This window comes from Trachinotus anak, unplaced genomic scaffold (assembly GCF_046630095.1).
Source record: "Trachinotus anak isolate AG129_WGS33_773 ecotype Australia unplaced genomic scaffold, CSIRO_AGI_Tana_v1 ptg000007l, whole genome shotgun sequence".
Lineage (NCBI taxonomy): Eukaryota > Metazoa > Chordata > Actinopteri > Carangiformes > Carangidae > Trachinotus > Trachinotus anak.
Window position 1 is genome coordinate 7,059,316 of NW_027273858.1, and position 17,834 is coordinate 7,077,149.

General features: G+C 39.4%; 1 protein-coding gene across 1 annotated transcript in view; it reads right to left on the reverse strand.

Annotated features, from left to right (window-relative positions):
- The window catches only part of arid5b (AT-rich interaction domain 5B), a 75,999-nt gene that overhangs the window by 25,798 nt on the left and 32,367 nt on the right, over positions 1-17,834 (reverse strand). Inside the window, exon 5 of the mRNA XM_071480182.1 lies at positions 15,167-15,397. Coding sequence (XP_071336283.1) covers positions 15,167-15,397 — 231 coding nt within the window. The remainder of the gene's footprint in view (positions 1-15,166; positions 15,398-17,834) is intronic.

The following is a 17,834-nucleotide window of genomic DNA, read 5'->3' on the forward strand; positions in this document are numbered from 1 at the left end:
AAGCACAGAGACATTGACAAGCAGAGTTACATTCCAACTCTGTTATAATCGATGGGAATTCTCCAAAAGAGATCTAATCAGTCAATTTAAAGTCACTCTTTAGTGAGTTACACGGTGACAGGACAGAGGACTGAACGGATGTTTAGCTAAACACAATGTAAAGTCATTGGTAAAACATCCTGCAAGTGCAGACCACAATAACCACAGCGTCGGGACAAGTGTGTATCTGCATAGGTGAGAAGAAGAAGAAATGAAAACACTGTAAATGAAACACTACCTGTGAACACACCCACACACAGACAAAAGGTCAGTCAGGTCTAACATACAGGGTTACTGTGAGGTGTTGGAAATTTACAGCCAGTCATAAAACATAAAGCGCCACGACAGACAGTATTTAGACTCACACACCGAGCAGATTCATTTTTGTGTATGTAAAAATGAAGCAGTAGGTCTGGTGAAAAGAGGAACTTTGTCGATGGAAAACAGAAGCTGAGTTTTGTAACCCAAATTAGAATTAAACAGAATACAATAGACTACATAGAACTGAATTGAATGCGATTCATGAGATTCAAAATGTGACTCATACAGAACGATAATAGCGCCTGTCAGAGAGAAAAAAAAAAAAAAAAGAGCCAACGCAAATACAACCTAACAAATAATGAATAAAACATAACAAATCATGATACAAAACACCCTCTGATACAACTCTTGAGACACACACTTTAATCTGTTGAGCAGCGGAGCATTAAATGTGTGATCAGTGAAGTGATAGTACACTTTGGTGGAACATTTTAACTCCACTGGAGGCACAGGGATGTGACAAGGGAGGCTCCAAAGCAGCAAGGCAACAGTACCAGAGAGAATATAAAACAGGCAGCGATGACTGATTCCTCTGCCAGCAGTGACAGGCGACACTGCGTCTTCACTATACATCAAAGATCTCAGAGGTTGGGAGAGATTTCAAGCACTCCTACTCAAGGACTGCATGTTTCTGACCGCAGCTCCAGGAGGCAACTGGAAATTGAGTTTGTGCATTTCTGTGCTATTAAGAAGAATGTCTGAGCTAATGTCTCTTTCTCAAGCTCATTCCTAAGTAAATACCTGGTGGTTTCCTGGTAAGCGAGGTTTATGAAACACATGCCGCATGTTACTCTGACACAAACTATCATACCAGCCTCAAGAAAACAAGATGCTGGGAGGAATATTTAATGCTTGAGCACATACATTGACAGCATATATCCCACTGAGTGTGTGTGTATTTAACATATATAAGATGTTTAATGAGGTACATTTGCTTTTCATACTGAACTGAAGATGTACTATACGTTATTTTCCACTGAGGATAGGGGGAGGGGCATGTCTCCGTCTCTTTTACAGTTTCAGTTTGAGTCATGAAAATCTCTCTTACCAGTGTCCTCTGACTTGCCAGCTGTTGTAATCCAGGAGCAGAGAGGAGTTCATGGAAATGTTTACAGCAATGTTAAAGGGCAATTCTGGTATTGTTTCCAACATCCGGTCTGCTCTCATGATAAAGGCTCTGACTATGGGACCTGCAAACTTTGCACCTGCCACCTCTGATTTGGAAAACACAACTCAACAACATTCATCTGCCTCCTAAGCCTTTTCAAATAACCTTCAATTTTACCATAGATTTTTGTTTTTACCCCCCAGTGCAGTTAAAAAAAAAGCTTATTCAGGGAGCTCATTTCTGTGTTTACATTCAATGGGATTCAGACACAAGGCCCTGATCTGAGTCACTACAAGGCATATTTCTAATTCCTGTTAGTTGTATAGAAGGCACAAAGACCAGTGTCATTATTGTTATTTGCTAGGCTAATATAAATGTAAATGAACAGCTGAACAACCAGACTTCATTGTGTCGCCCCCACATCTGAAACCAAAACCACACTCTTGATTTTCCATATGTAGAGTAGCGAGGATTAAACGCTCCCTCCTCTCCATCATTTTGTTGCTGACTGTAGCCACCGTTGCATTTCACGTACAGATATCAGGCATTTTTGATGTGCTCATAATTCTCACTTTGTCACATCTGACAGCAGAGTTATTCCTCTGTTCCTGCGCTCGAGGCATGTTTCTGCGCAGAGTCATTTGAGACACACTGACAGCACAAAAAATTTTTAATGAACAGTAATACTTCAAGCATCTCTATCACTGCAATCATCAAAAAATTACACAATGTACCCACAGAGTGAGGCAGAGTGTGTGGGTGGACAGGGTACATTGTTTGTATTAATCATCAAAACCCATCGTAGGTTGATAGATGATACAAGTGTTAATTAATTTCTCATAATTATACTGAGAGAGATCATCGTCGATAAACTGCAAAACATTTCACAGCAGAAAGTAACAGTACAGTGATTCATATTAGGTCAACCTCAGGGGGATTTAACATCAATAATACCCAAGTATTTTCATCCCTGGTGTTATTTTCTTGCCTGTTTTTGCCCGTGAATGCAACTGCAGCATAAGAAGATATTTTTATATCCCTGTGGCTGAGAGCTATTCTGAATTTAATGAGGAATGCATTCAGCTCCTTCTAAGGCATGACGATGGATACTAGTTACTGTTATTACACAAACACATCCAAGTTTTAGCCAGGCCTTCAACAACAACAAGCTCACCTTCCAATATAAAAAAAAAAAAGTGAGGAGGAAGAGGGGGAGAAAAAGCAGTAAACAGAACACCACCGAACAGCAAAGGGCGACAATTTACATTTTTCGGAGTCAGTGAACAGTGGTGTGTTTGAAGAGAGCACCTGTATCAGGAACTCTTGTCCTGACTACTGACACACAGAAAATCACTGTACTATAAGGCTATTAGAGCATGTGCCTCAGTAAAGGGCAGGGATTAGTCTGGCTTGTTACTAAAAGAGCTCTAACAACAGTCCCCTGAGGTGCAGCCGACACATCCACAAGTCCTCAACAGCTTCTTTCTGATCACACAACACTTTGATTTTACTCTGTTTCACCCACTCTTTCAAGGAGTTCAAGTCAGAGTAACCAAAACTTTTTTTTTTTTCATATCTCAAAACCTAATTTGATCAAGATTTAAGATATTTGTGTCTGACATTTCTCCACGTCAATACAATGGAGATAAACTGAATATTGCTTGTGACATTTATTTATTTATTAGAGGCATCGGAACAAGTTTAAAACTGACATGATATCACCTCATAAAATTGTTATGGGGAAGCTAATAGCAAACAACAGTTTCCCATGTACACATCCAGTGTCAGTCAAATAATCACTCTTCTTCTTGCTCTGTTTTGGTCTCCACTCGCTCTCCAGGGAATTCAGGCTGCTAAATGCTCCACTATGATTAGCAGCTAACTGCTAACACTGCCTGTCTGTCGTTCGGTGCTGGACGGTGGGTTCATCAGACTTTTGTTGATGCCTACTGCATCTGGAAAGGAGTCTGATGAGAATGGTGAGACTGAAACGAAACAGTATAGTTGTGGGTTGAATATTATTATATATATATTATATTTTTTTATATTGAATATAAAAAAATATTATCAATTGGATCTACTTTCTGACTAAAGAATTGATCCCCCTCGCTGTCTGTGGATTACACAGACAAACAAGGCCACTGCTTATGGGAAGACATATTGATGATTATTTTCTGTCATTTTCCAACACCATGAGCGTCACGAACTAAATTCCATCGACCTCCATTATTTTGGGGTAGAGACAGAACCCCCAGGACAAATTAAATCAAGCCTGGCTGCATATTTAGATGCCATTATGGTAAATAAAATCTGTCCTTGGACCTGTCCTTTAACCAGACCCCTAATGGACGCCCATGCATGTGTTCAGTATGAATGCATAAATATACTAATGCTGCAAAGATGGGAATCTATGTGAGACTTTCTGGTCTGGGGAGATTCTCACCAGATCTCCTCTTCTTGTAGCAACATCTCTAACACCGTGTTCCACTCTATTTCCCAAACCCATCATTTCCTATACAAATACGACATTATATCGGCTACAGTCTGTTTTTATTTTCCTCAAAGATGATTCCCCTTAGCTGGCAGACTGACAGCTGTGTGTGCATGCATCATTATCTCCTTCACAGAGCCTGTCTGTTGCTGTAGCCTGTGGCAGACCTCAATCACACAGTATTAGAAATGACTTCAGTTTCCATGGAGTGCTGCGCTTTTGCCTGCTGCAGGTGCGCCACACATTATATGAACCAACGGGGATATAGGTGAACTAGTTGTACTGCCCATCCGGAACTACAGACGTGTAAGATCAGGGACCCGCGGGTAATAAGCTCATTTGATTTAGTTTTCAAAAAGCAGAGATGTAATGCGTGACAGAGTGTTGCTGATAATGTTCCAGTTCCTGGAAGTGGAGGTCACTCAGGCCAATAAACTGTTTGGATGAATGAAAATAAGAGAGATTTTAAAAATAACTACACAAAATGAAGGTGAAAAACAGGAGTAATTTTCCAATTATGTTGCGTTTGAAGAGAGACATGAATTCACTTCAATCCCTAATTTGAGTCTTGCTGAGGTTTAAAATGCTGCTCAGGTCTGAAGTCTGGGGTTTGAGCATACAGTCAGGTAATAAGATCCAGAATGGAGAGTCTGCGCTAATGCCTTGGTAGATAGTGTGCAGTAGATAAATCATGTTTATAGATTGATGTCTTCCTCTATGGCCTCTGTGAATATAACAAGATTGCTTCCAATTGCACCTAAATATGAGCTTTATGCATGCAAACACACTGCATGATAAAATACTGTGCACGTGGATATGGAATAAAGAGTCTCACTTGCCATTTCAGACTCCAGCCCACCACACCGGCTATTATCTGCTGTTTATATTCTAATATGTGACTATCCTGTAAAAATGCTGCGTCTTTGTGTTAATCCTGACAATTTGTAAAAATTTAAATCCAGCAGCTCTGGGAGGAATACATCAATTCAAAGTGAAATCAATTCTACCCCCCACCACCACCACCCCTCCCTCCCTCCCTCCCTCCTCCGCCTCTTTTTGACTTTCTCCCACTCTTCTGCTTCTCCTATCTATTTCTCTTTCCTTTCTGTAATAACTATGTGAGCAGCAGTAAATGTAATTACAAAGGGGTGGGTTTGGGAGGGGGGTGTGTGTGTGCATGGGGTGGGGGGGGGTGGTGGTGGTGGGGGGGGGGGGGGGGGGGGGGGGGGGGGGTGTGATTGCTGTGCATGCACAACAAAAACGCAACATTAAAAAGCTATTATCAGAAAAGGGAACATTTTGGCAGATATATGGCGGAGGGCAGCTCCCGCCATATGTTTGTGAAGACGGGGACAACAAGTCAGGTAGTAATTATCAATCATCATCAGTAGAACCTGTCAGAACGCTAGGACGGGCACACTCTGACTAGCGTTGCCATGGAGACAAGCCCACATCCCAGCAAGTGTGTGTTTACCCGGACATTAAAAATACTCTCCCATATTTTTATCTCACACTTATAAACTGTTCTTGTAGCTTCTTCGAGCCATGAGCGCTGTTAAAATGTGTAGGCCCGTGTGTGTGTGTGTGTGTGTGTGTGTGTGTGTGTGTGTGTGTGTGTGTGTGTGTGTGTGTGTGTGTTAAGGATTTCCTGCCAAGCCATACCAAGGAAAAAGATTTTTCAGGGATAGAGCGGAGGATAATTTTGGTTGAGGTTCTGGTTTTGGTTTTACACCCATCTCCTTGCCTTCAGGATCAGGCACGTTAGGGGTTACAATTAGCAGATGGATATGTAAATGGAATATTCTCACCATAGTAATATTAAGATAAATGTCTGTCTGTGTGTGTATGTGCACATACATAATGCATTTGCCAGTAATGAGCTCATTTCTGTGACCATACTGTTGCTGTACACAGACTCTCCATTCAGACTGTCACTGTTAATATCCCTCAGCTGAGGAAAGAGGACATTCTCCCAAACCATCATGACTTTGTCAGTTTCAATTTAACACATACGTCTTCCCTTTTTTGAATACCCTACTAAAATTTCCCTTTTAGATACACCAGATGCCTTCAAATCTATTTTCACTCCTTACCATGCAGGCTTTTTAAAGTACTAGCATTTCCAGAACAGTGTACATTAATTGTGACTTTTCACAGAATTACACACAAGGAATGTTTCTGGAACATTTCCAAATGTTTGTCCAAGCGACGACTGTGCTTTCAGATGACAATCAATTTCCATCTGACCTCAATCCATTACCCTTCCAGGAATCAGGATTATTTTCACTTAAAACTACCTCTGAAAATTAAATACATAAGCAAGTAAACATGAAAGCAATTTAGGCAGAAACTGGTGTAAGTGCAGTATGAATTTTCCTGCTTTATTATGGCAGTCATTTGGAAAAAAAAAGAAAAAAAAAGGGTAGTGTTCTTAATTCATTATTTGTGCGCCGTTGTGCATGCTCCCCCTGGGGAGAAGCAACATTACTCTTTCATCAGATCAAATGAAGCGAAGCCGTGCCGTTCCAGGAAGAGCCAATTAAACTGTTCAAAGAAGTTTATTATTGCGACGGATTATGAAATCATTCTCATCGGATTCATCGGGGTGTGTGTTTCAACAGGGGTGTGAATGTGTGTACTTTACCACTGCGCAAACTCATAAAGGCTGTCGACTCAAGCTTTCCATTTGCAAAGTAAATAGGGAATTATGGTACGCAGTCACAGTGTTACATGTTTTACAAGACAAATTTCACAAACTCAATTTATAGTCAAAATAAGCAGTAATTACAGGGAGCAAATCGTTCCTTCAAATCTCTCTTTTCTTCTTTCATGCCTTCCTTCTTTCTTTCTCTTCCTTTGTTCTGTCCACCTCATGTGATCGCCTCATGATGGTAGCATCGCCTGTTAAGTACTTATTAACACACATCACATTCAAGATGTGGCTGGGTTTAATCTTAACCCAGATCCTCTGACTGACACACACACTGAGGAATGCAATGACCTCTGACCCCTGGAGGGCTTAATAATTTCACCCAGTATTTAGCTCAACACACACATACACAGTGTACTTGTACAATGAACAAAAAAAAAAGAAAAAAAACTCTTAGGTGTTGGCTTAAGTCCAACAAGGCACAATATTTTTATTTTTCTGTGTGTAATAACTCACAGCTGTCAAGACTAAAATAAAACAAATACACTACAACACAATAAAGGCTGTAATGTCTGACAAGTGAACATGTCACTTCAGCTTTTCCCTGTGCCCAAGCGTTGGCAAGTGGCTTTTAATGGCCATTGTTCCAGGAGAGGAAATTAAAAAATAAATCCCATTTTTCCAAAGAAATGTTGAGAGCACGCGGAGGGACTGTCCCAAATACGTACACACCCTGTTGTTCCAAGAGTGCCAAATGTAAAACAGAGTCAAAGTTATATAATGTGGAGGATTTGCTAAAAACGGGATAACCTTCAAACACTTCCACATCATTGATACTGACAGACTGCAGCAACAACTCAGTGGGACTGGGGCTTTAAAAAATACAGTATTTCAATTTGGCTTTTGAGGGAGAGGGAGAGAGAGAGAGAGAGAGAGAGAGAGAGAGAGAGAGAGAGAGAGAGAGAGAGAGAGAGAGAGGGAGGGAGAGATGAAAGGGAGCAGTGGATAAGCTTCAAGGCTTATCCTATTCATTACTGGAGGAGAAAAAAAAAATCACAGCAACGTCCTATAAATAAATGAATGCCAGGATAAACACGGAGCCCATACATCAATAAAACATATGTATTCTAATAGATCACGCTCTACTTACACTTGATGGGATTGAGTCGACCAATGAGCCCAATCATAGGGACTTTATCATTTTGAAAAGCTACACAGCATTAAGCCATGGTGATTATAAATAATCATCATTCCTGCAACAAAATAGGCCAATGGGTACTTTTATCTTTCTTTTCTTTTTTTTCTTGCTTATATGCTAATTTATTGCATTTTAGGGATTTAAGGAGTTCATTCCAAAAATCTACAAACACTACGAACACAAGCTCTCTCCTGCTCTTTTTTTATTTTTATGGGTAAGTAGGTGCATATTAACAACAAAAAAAAGTTACAATTGTAAACAAATGTCTAAAGTGGTTTCCAGCAGTGAAACTGCTTTAATAAACACTAAACTCTAAATTCTCTTTTCCAAGAAATGAGAAAGACTCATGAAAAAAAAAAAGAAATGAAATGAAAAAAAAAACAACAAACCAAAAACCTGGAAACATCAATCACCGTCATCACCTACAGTATAATCCTCACTTTGCCACCGTCATCCATCAGCGGTGTAACAATGATTTTTGACGTCACTTAAGCTACAAAAGCTCTTTTCAGAAACAACAGCCAGCAACAAGCCTCGACCTGCAGACGTGAGAACGATGCTTGACATTTAACGCAGCAACCGAGCCACAAGGCAGCATTCATGAGCTGTTTCTGCACCGGCCTCACTGGCAGAGGCAGACTTTGTAAACAGCATCTACAGTTACACTGATGAGTCAGACGTGTTCACTCCAGGTTGCAACATGCTGTTCTATAATTTTTATTAGGAGCTCTATCACAACTCACATCTGGGATTTTTGTGGAAATATGACTCACTTACAGCTACAAACCCACTGAATCTTTTTATCATGTAAATATAATCCTGCCTGATTTAAACCTCGCTCACCAACAGTGTCTCTTCCACATTTGACAAGTGTATTAATGGAATAATCATCTAAGCCATTATGAACGAGGTCAACCCGGCCTGGCCAGCTGAAGTGCAAAGTAATTAATGACATGCTCTGCAGTTTATCAGAGTTTTGAATTACACAACTGCTTTGGAGAAAAACAAAAAACAAAAAAACTCTATCTTTTTTTCTCCAGTGACCTGTCAAATTATTTGCACCTATTGTAACACATCTGTTAATCACACACCTTATATATAATAGTTTGTTTTCTGTGAGTTATATGTTATTTAACTACACCTTATATACTCTGTGTATCTAGCCTTTACACTTTGGCACTTTTATTACATTTGCCAGTGTTCACATTCTGCGGCAAGCAGGAGCAAGAAAACTGTCTCTGGTGTTGTGTTCAAGGACACTCAAATAAAAAATAAAAAATCACATATATCAGGATAATGTGAATTTGTTTGTTACTGTCATTTAAAGTAGTTCATGTTTGGCAGATGACTCTGAAAACTTTCCTTGTGTCTGTACAAGCAGCAACAGGGAGAGATTTCAAAACAGTCGCTGTTCGCAGCTGCAATAACATGACATGTGACGTAAAGAGGTGACTAACTGTGCTGGAAGTATTTCATACTGTAATATCATGAAAAAAACAACACAATGGCTGCCTGAAAAGTAAGAAACCTCTTCATCTATACACTTCTGGTTATCTTTGTAATATTGAGTGTAAAATAGTCAAGGACAGAGGTTTGGTTTGCAGGAGAAACTAAAAGTATGTGAATGTGAGTATTTCAGTCTAGAAAATAACACATTTTTCTGACATTGGTAATATCCTGCTTCCCTTCAAATCAATAATAGTCTAATAAAAGAAAACACTGAAATGCCGCATATAACCTCTATACTTTATGGGAGATATATCCTTTACTGTCTTATCTACTGTACTCTATATCTTATCATATTCAATATTTGATTTATGTTAAATTCTGGCCTTTTAGGGGAATATTGGCTGTATAAAAATATTACTAGAGGAGTGACTGCTGTCTTTCTCTCAGTGGGTCAGAAGTAGCCACTATGTACTTAGGCCCATTCTTAGGCCTACTGCTTTTAGCCTATGTTAATAAGTGAAGGTGACTAAGATGAGTTTATCGACATTTTCATTAACTCATCACTAATCTCATGTGGATTTAGATTTGCTGGAGTGTCGGAGGACACTGTTTAGAGAGATTTTAGTCCTCTAAACTATGTGATTTGCATTAAATATAAACACTTAAATACACATATAAATCCACTTGTATGATAAGTTTGATAATTAAGTTAAGTAAGAGTGTGCCTAAGTGTCCTTTCTTCCTCTACTAGTCAATTATCCTTGATCAGCACTGCTTCTCAGAGAAACCTTTGCACTGTAAATAACAGGCCCAGACCTCTGAGAAGCTTCTTGTCTATAGCCTGATACTGCTTTATCTCTCCACTGTTTGCCAATATTGATAAGCAGCAGTGCAAAGCAATATGTGTAGAGCCGGGGTGTTGCTGATGACATAATAGGGATAATCAGGAAGACTGTGGCTTATTCAGCCCAGAAGTCCTGCTAATGCTACTGCTAATGCCAATGCAGCTGAAGCAAATTGAAGATAGTGCTTTTAGTTAAAGTAGCACTGTGGCATTAATTCTGCCGGTGTATACCAAGTAGAGCAGTAAATAAGACACACCCTGGTCACGGTGTATTAAGGCTCCTCATACAGCATGGCATGTTAAGTGATATTGTGTGTGTAGCCTGCAGTGTAAAAATATGTATCTTTCATTTCTTGCAAAAGCATCATTTTATAGATATATAAGGACATGACAGCAAACTATATAAGTGGCCCCTCACTGGATGTTCAGTACATTATACTGAATACACAGTCCATGTCCTGATTATGAAATCTGACTATAAGGCTACAACATGTGCTCTTTTCTCCTCTAAATTCCCACTCTATGGCCTCTGTATACCATGACATATGGACGATGAAAAATTCATGGGCTGGTGGTTAACACAAATCTGCAGTGGAGATGGGAAAACATGAGCTTAGCAAGCAATTTGCCTATTACATTAACAGACGGGGCTGTCATGGGATGATACTGGCGTATGCATATTTCATCTAATCTGATTTCATGTTTAAAGAGCGAGCGAGAAAGTGGTTCAAGTTGTGGAAACAATGACATCATACTGTATGTTCGTCTGGTGACCCAACCCAATCAAGCAGGCAGGACTGAATGTTTTTTAAAGATATTATCTCCAAGTACAGGGGGAAGATTTTAGCATGTTTACTGCTTTTTAGATTTTACTTTCCCTCATTTCTTTTCCACTAGTACTGTTTAATTTTCACTATCAGTTTCAGTGAGAAGACGTTTGACCAAACAGGAAATCACCCTCGTAAATACACATGAAGCACGACCAAATTCAACCACAGATGTACAAAACTATCACACACGCACCACATTACAAAAATAGACTGTTAAATTCTGCTTATGATCAGCGCATCTGGACATTGTTAATATACTGAAGCAATAAACTGTTTGTTATACTCATCCCACCCTGGAGGATTACAGAAACGGATTCCTAAGGATTGCAGTGAAAATGTTTCTTTTTAATAAAAATCAAACCAGCGCAGAGTGAGAGATATTTCAAACAAAACACACTGAGCTGAGCATGAAATATATAGTTTCTGCGCTCAGGAAGGAGACCTGGGGAATATAGGACAAATGAGAAAGAGCAAAGGGTGGGGGGGTGAAAGCTCTTCTCAACTGCTTTGCCTCAAACATGATTGCCTCACTAACTTTCAAAATACTGTTGATTTAAGCAATGTGCACACAAGGGGTGTTAGGTTTCTGAAGGAGGGAGGTGGAGGAAGGCAGGGGAGAGGAAGGTCAGCAGTTTGGGAGCGCAAACTTCAGAATCAGAGAAATTGGGAAAAATGTTGGTCATAATATTTTCCTTAACAGACGCCCAAAGGAGCGGCTGTCGAGGCACTCTGCAGCTATGCGATGCACATCTTGTTTAAATATATCCTATGCCGCGCCTCTGTGTCAAGCTTACAAATGTTTATGTTATTGCTTTGTAGCGCACACACACACACTATCCCTGCCAAATGAATGTGAGTAATACTCAACAGAACTTTGCCAGCTAATAACAAAACCCTGAACCTTGTCATCTGTCGTTCAGCGCTGCACAGGCCAGGCCCACTCAAACTATTTCTGGCTTTTTCTCACAGCACAGGAGCCTCAGTAATGCCAATATTATTATAGTACAGTTGAGTATGTAACACCTCCTTTATATAAGAGCTTGTTTTTCATTCAGTGAAAGAACATTTGTACCAATGAGGTCTTCTGTACAAACTTTTATTTCCTTTTCTGCGATCGTGCTGTGGCGATATTACATTCCTCCTGGCAAGAAATTAAATTGGGGACACAAAGTAGCACGGGTATAATCAATCCATGCTGGCAGAGAATGCATGATAATTATAAACAAAAACTGTGTCATTCCCCATGAGGGAAGCAGCTGCAGGGGTGACAGGCAATGCTGAACATGAATATGGAACATGAATATCACAGGACTAAAGATCTGGTAAATAACGCCTCTGCAGTTTTGCTCAAGTTGGTTCACAAGCAAAAGGATGACAGTGGTGACGTGGACCAAAAAAAAACAAACAAACAAAAAAAACCAAACTTGAGTATAGATCCAGCTAGATAAAGGACAGTCTCCGACGACAGTCACTGTCATACCAGGAAGGACCTTACATCATCGAGTAAAAATCAGAGCAAATACCGAGGATGTCAAAGTCATTATGTAAACAGGAGCATGCCAACGTTTCAACACGCACATCCAAAAATACAAATTAATCAGAATGAGATGTATTTGTACTTTTGTGTGTGCTCAAATAAAATAGAAACATATGCTGCTGATTATATAATAAATCTGTACATGATTATGATGTCCATACACCTACTGCAGTGTTGAATCCATTACCAGGCTACCAGGAATAGACTGGATTCCACCACCCGGCTGATGGCTACAGTTCAAACAATACTGTACCAACAGGCTTGCTGAAACTCTGCAATAGCACTTTTTTTTTTTTTCCTCGTCTTCTCTACCCCCTGAGGTAGCCTGACACACTTTCATGAATTAGCCTAGACAAGACGGACGGCTATTAGAGCTGCCACAGCAGATTTGGCTGAATCCAAAAGGTCAGAATTAGCATTGAGGGAAGCATCGAAGAAAGTCCTAAAATTGTTCCCCAGATCAATTTTTAACTTTTTAATATTTCACAGCTGCCCAGTATTACTTCTTACATGTCCACAGTGCTGGTATTTATCCTAATAAAGGTGGATTTAATATGGCAGTTATAGCTGCTTTTTCATATGGAGCCCATAAATGGCAGGAGAACTTTACTCAGCAGCTGTTTCTTCATGCATATGTGCAAACATTCATCTATGTGTTTGTGCCCAAAAGTAAGACGCCCTTGAGGCTTTAGTTCGCTTGGCAGAATGATGGAAATTACTTAGCTCTGCTGTTTTGAAACATATCACAAACAAGTCTCCTAGCAGCAATTCAAGCAGAAATAAAAACCTGCTTCAAACCTAGTAAACCATCATGTGAATAACATCAGAAATCTGGTTGCCTTAGTCAAAAAAAAGTAGAACTCCCTTAGGCTCTGAAAATAAACCTTTAGCTTAAATGTGGCTCACAGAGGAATGGCATTATTGAGCCAAGTGAATGAGCAACAGCAGCCACAGGATGTTAGCGTTACTATTCATAACTTATTTTCCTATGCCTAAAACCGTTTTCCTTTCTGGTCTCACCTCTGCTGCTCTCTTAAAATGCAATTACCTACTGGTAAATTTACAGGAAAAGAAAAACAATGACTTTTGACCAGAGGAGCCGTTACTGTGAATGTCAAATTGATGTTGCACAAGAGCCCGCTGAGCTCCACTGTGCTACCGAACACAGGAAATATAAAGAGAGATGAATCACCATTATTCCTTTGTCTTAGCCCAGCTCGGGGTTAATAAAATGTCTGGGTTCACAAGCAGCGGGGAAAGCACAGTGACTGGCAAATAGACATGTTCCAGCACTTCAGGATTCCTCCCTGAATGTTTCTCAGAGGTGTAGCTGGTGAGGGTGTTTGAATGGTGGTCGCTCGTGTTCATAAACAGAAAGATCCCTCTGGGGACAAATGAACCGGCTCTAAATGAAAAATATATTGAAAAACAAATGATAGTCAATTTGCATTGTATTGAATTTCACTTTTAGTCTTAATTGACTAAAGTGAACTAAAACAACATTGATCAAAAGTGTGTCCAGTTTAGATGGCTTTTATCCAGTGGGTCAATGAAAGGTCAAAACGGATGAACAGAGGAGTGGTAACATAAACAGCAGAGGAGCGACGGCGGAAATGAAAACTAATGATCTCTATGCAAATTTAAATTAAAAAGGTACAGACTTCCTCAAATACTCTTTTGTCTGTCTTTTTTTTTTTTCTTTTTACATCAAAGACAAGTGACAGGTATTACAAAAGCCTCATGAGTTTGATGAGTGTTTAGATTTTTAATTCTTTATTTTTGAAGGATTAAGTATAACTTTGGAATGAGAAACTCTTTGTACATCTTTAGCTAAACAGATCATTTCAAACAGTTATAAATGGTGCAGCAGATTCAAAGATATAGTCTTTTTTTAATCCATGCATTCTTCTTTATTATTTATTATTACTATTATTATATTTATTATATTATATTTATTATTATTATTCTTGATTTAAACCTGCTGCTTATGTTACCCTAATGCTACTTGACCACAGATAGTTTAGTGGGAGGTTCAGGTGTGTTGTAATGTAATGTAGCCTCAGGCTGCTAGCCTCAAGCAGAGATGAGGGGCAGGTTACAGAGGTCTGGTAAGGTCACTTCTTTCTAACCCCGTACTCCCAAGTTTTCATTTTCAGTATCGCGCGGCGATACAACTTTTTTCACACACTGTATGTATTAGTATTCCCCATTGCCTGTAAACTGACTTTGATGTAAAATCAGTGCACTTTCCCTTTGAAAAACCCACTGAACTATGTGAAAAATGCATCATCACAAAGCCTTAAACAGAGCTGCTGTTCTCAGCTCATGAAATACTGATGTTTTGGAGATACATGTTTTCACAGGACAGCAGCTGAATTTGGCTTTTGATGCTCTTCATTTTGATAGCCGGCCCTTAGACAAATTAACATTTTTAATGGACTCAGGTATAATTTCTGGAGTTTCACACAATGGAACTGAATCACTTGGCCCCAAAAGTGGAAACACTGTCCATTTTCCACTAAAAGCAGACTTGAACAAATGGTCAGGGTAACCAAAATGACATAATTGAAAGTTTGAGATGAACCGTACTGTGAGAATGAGTTTTAAGTGCATGCTTACATTCACCCACTGCAATGGCTGTTAGCTGATATGATAATTTATCCAAAGGCTAAAATCAAACCCCCAGCCGACACACTTACCAAACTCGTCACAGATGCTCTCATTCTGCAGCAGGGCGGGGTGTTCGAAGGTGTCCCGGCAGTACAGGATCCTCGTGCTCCCGCCCAACGCAGCGATGCCGCCCAGCGCCAGCACCGTGTGGTCTATGAGCAGAGAGGACGGCTGCTCTCTGAGCCGCGCCAACACCGAGCGGTAGCGGCAGTACTGGGGATAACTGAGGACCAAAACCTTGCGCCCATCCTCCTCTTGGCCTGAAAAACACACAGAACACAGACACAGGTTTAGAGGGTCCACAGACATGAGTTTGGTTCAGTGTTCAGTAGGGAACGCTTTAAAGGGAAACAGAACCTTTTGTTTCTCGAGTGCTCCTGTAAGATTTGAGAATGGCACCACTTCATTTTACAAGACACACTCACTCCTCCATTCCTGTTCAGAATTTATTACTTTACTCTCTCATACATCATTCTTCGGCTGCTATTATATTCTGACTCATCTGCTGTCAGTATACAGTGGATATCAACTTTTACCACCTGACATTGTAAGGTTTCCTGTTATGTGGGTGATGAAATCTTAACCTTTAAATTTCCTCCTGCTGTAACTTTTGGTAAGTATGAGATAAAAGCTAAATGTGTGATTAAAAAATAAACTTTTTATGTGTATTAATTCATTTGTTTTTAATAATACCTGGACAGCAATACATCGTAGCTTTATGTTAATTTATTCAGTATCAAAAAGTATCTTGTATCTTGTTTTTTTGAGCCTCTCTTGCTGCTTGATAATTTCTCACGATGACTGTGCGTTTCAGGAAATGCATGACATTAAGGAAGCAACATGCTCTGATACTCGTGTTTCACCGTGACTTTTAATAGTTTCCTAACAAAAAGTCTCACACCCTGTCCTTGTTGTAATTGTACATACATATCTGCTGTGTAAATAATGTATGTGGTTGGGCTGCATGTTTCAGATGCATGACATGCATCACTGTTAGGGTGACAAGAGGAATGCCAAGAACAACTAGGCGCCCGCTATTTTGTTTGAGAGGGTTATTTTAAAAAAACAAGCAAGAACAATCCTCAGAGACTTTAGACAAAACAAGCGTGTATGTGACTGTCGTCCTCGTCATCCTACAACCATCTAAATGTGTAAATCTATTGATGCCTGCTGGGAATTTCTGTGAAAAACAAGCAATAGCAAGTAAAGTAAAGTAGTAATCTGGCCCAGCTGCTCCCTGTTTCACTCAGGTAGTAGTGAAACCTCCCATCAGGGCCTGGCTTTACCACCACATTGGCGGTGTTGTTTCTGATGTGGGGGGTATGATTAGTATTCCACTGACAGCACGTAAGTTTGATTAATGCATTATCACCTCTGACAGCTAACTGGCAAAGAAATCTTTTCCATTATTTGGAGAACCTCAGAACAGGAAGTACAGCCTGAGCTGAAACAATAAAGTGCCATAAAAAGCCAGGAGGATATACTGATAGACAAATCAAACTGCTAATATTACACTGATAACATGTCAGAGTCTATTGCCACGATGAGAGCTCTGTGAGGCTGTTGTGGAGGTACAACTGTGCTTTGAGTTAAATGTGAAGCTCTTGTTCAGCGTGCATAGTGTTTGTTAGGAGTGTTTAGGGAGTAGATTTGCTAGTATATATATTCATAAACTGAAGTACTGGATAAACAGAAGTTTTGACTTTTGATAGTGCTGCAGTAGATGAGAGTTAAGGGATCACCAAAATTTCTGCCTTTCATCCTGAGGGGAACATGAACGTCTGTAACAAATTTCATCGCAATCCATCAAATAGTTCTTAGGATATTTCAGTCTGAGCCAAAACACTTTCATCCCCAGGTAATAAAAATACCATAAACTCGCTGTTGAATAGTTGCAGCAGAAAGTATGCTGTTATTATGGCAACTTAAATACAAGTGTCAAACAAGTCACTGCAAGAACATTTTTAAGAGAATACAAATATGTTCAGGTTGACTTCTCATGATAAATTAAGTGCTCTGGAGTGTTTAAAAAAAAAAAAAAAAAAAATATCAGTTGAATACCTAACACACAAACTGAACTTTGACTATACATTTTATTTAAGCTTTATTTTGCTTCTGTCAAAACCTGTTCTAACATCTTAAATCAGCTTCTGTATGTGGAGTTTATGCACTAACACAGAGTTAGCTGTTAAGGCTACAGGTTACCATAGGTTACAGTTTTTTATGCAGCCCTTCTTCATTAGAACAGAACACATCTCCTGCCACCCACATACAGAAATATAATGATTTATAACTAATTACATGCCCAATTATAATAATTTTTTTTATGCATCAGGGGACAGAACTGGTTAAATAAGGCACTGAAGGAAATAAATACTTTAATGACTAAATACATTTCCCAATTTTTAAAGATGATATTGGATTACTTTGTTAAATCTGATTCATTTTATCCGCTAAAGTTTAACAAGACTGAAAGGAAACAATCTATGATGCTATTACACTATGTAGTACAACGTTGCATGACATTTAACAGTATACATAAAGAGATACACATAATATGATACAGGCCTGCAGTTTTCATTATCAATTCGTCTGTCAATTATTCTCGCAGTTAACTGATTAATTGAATGTCATAAAATACAAAAACTTCCACAGTCATAATTTCCAAAAGCCAGAGCAGACATTTTCTAATGCCTT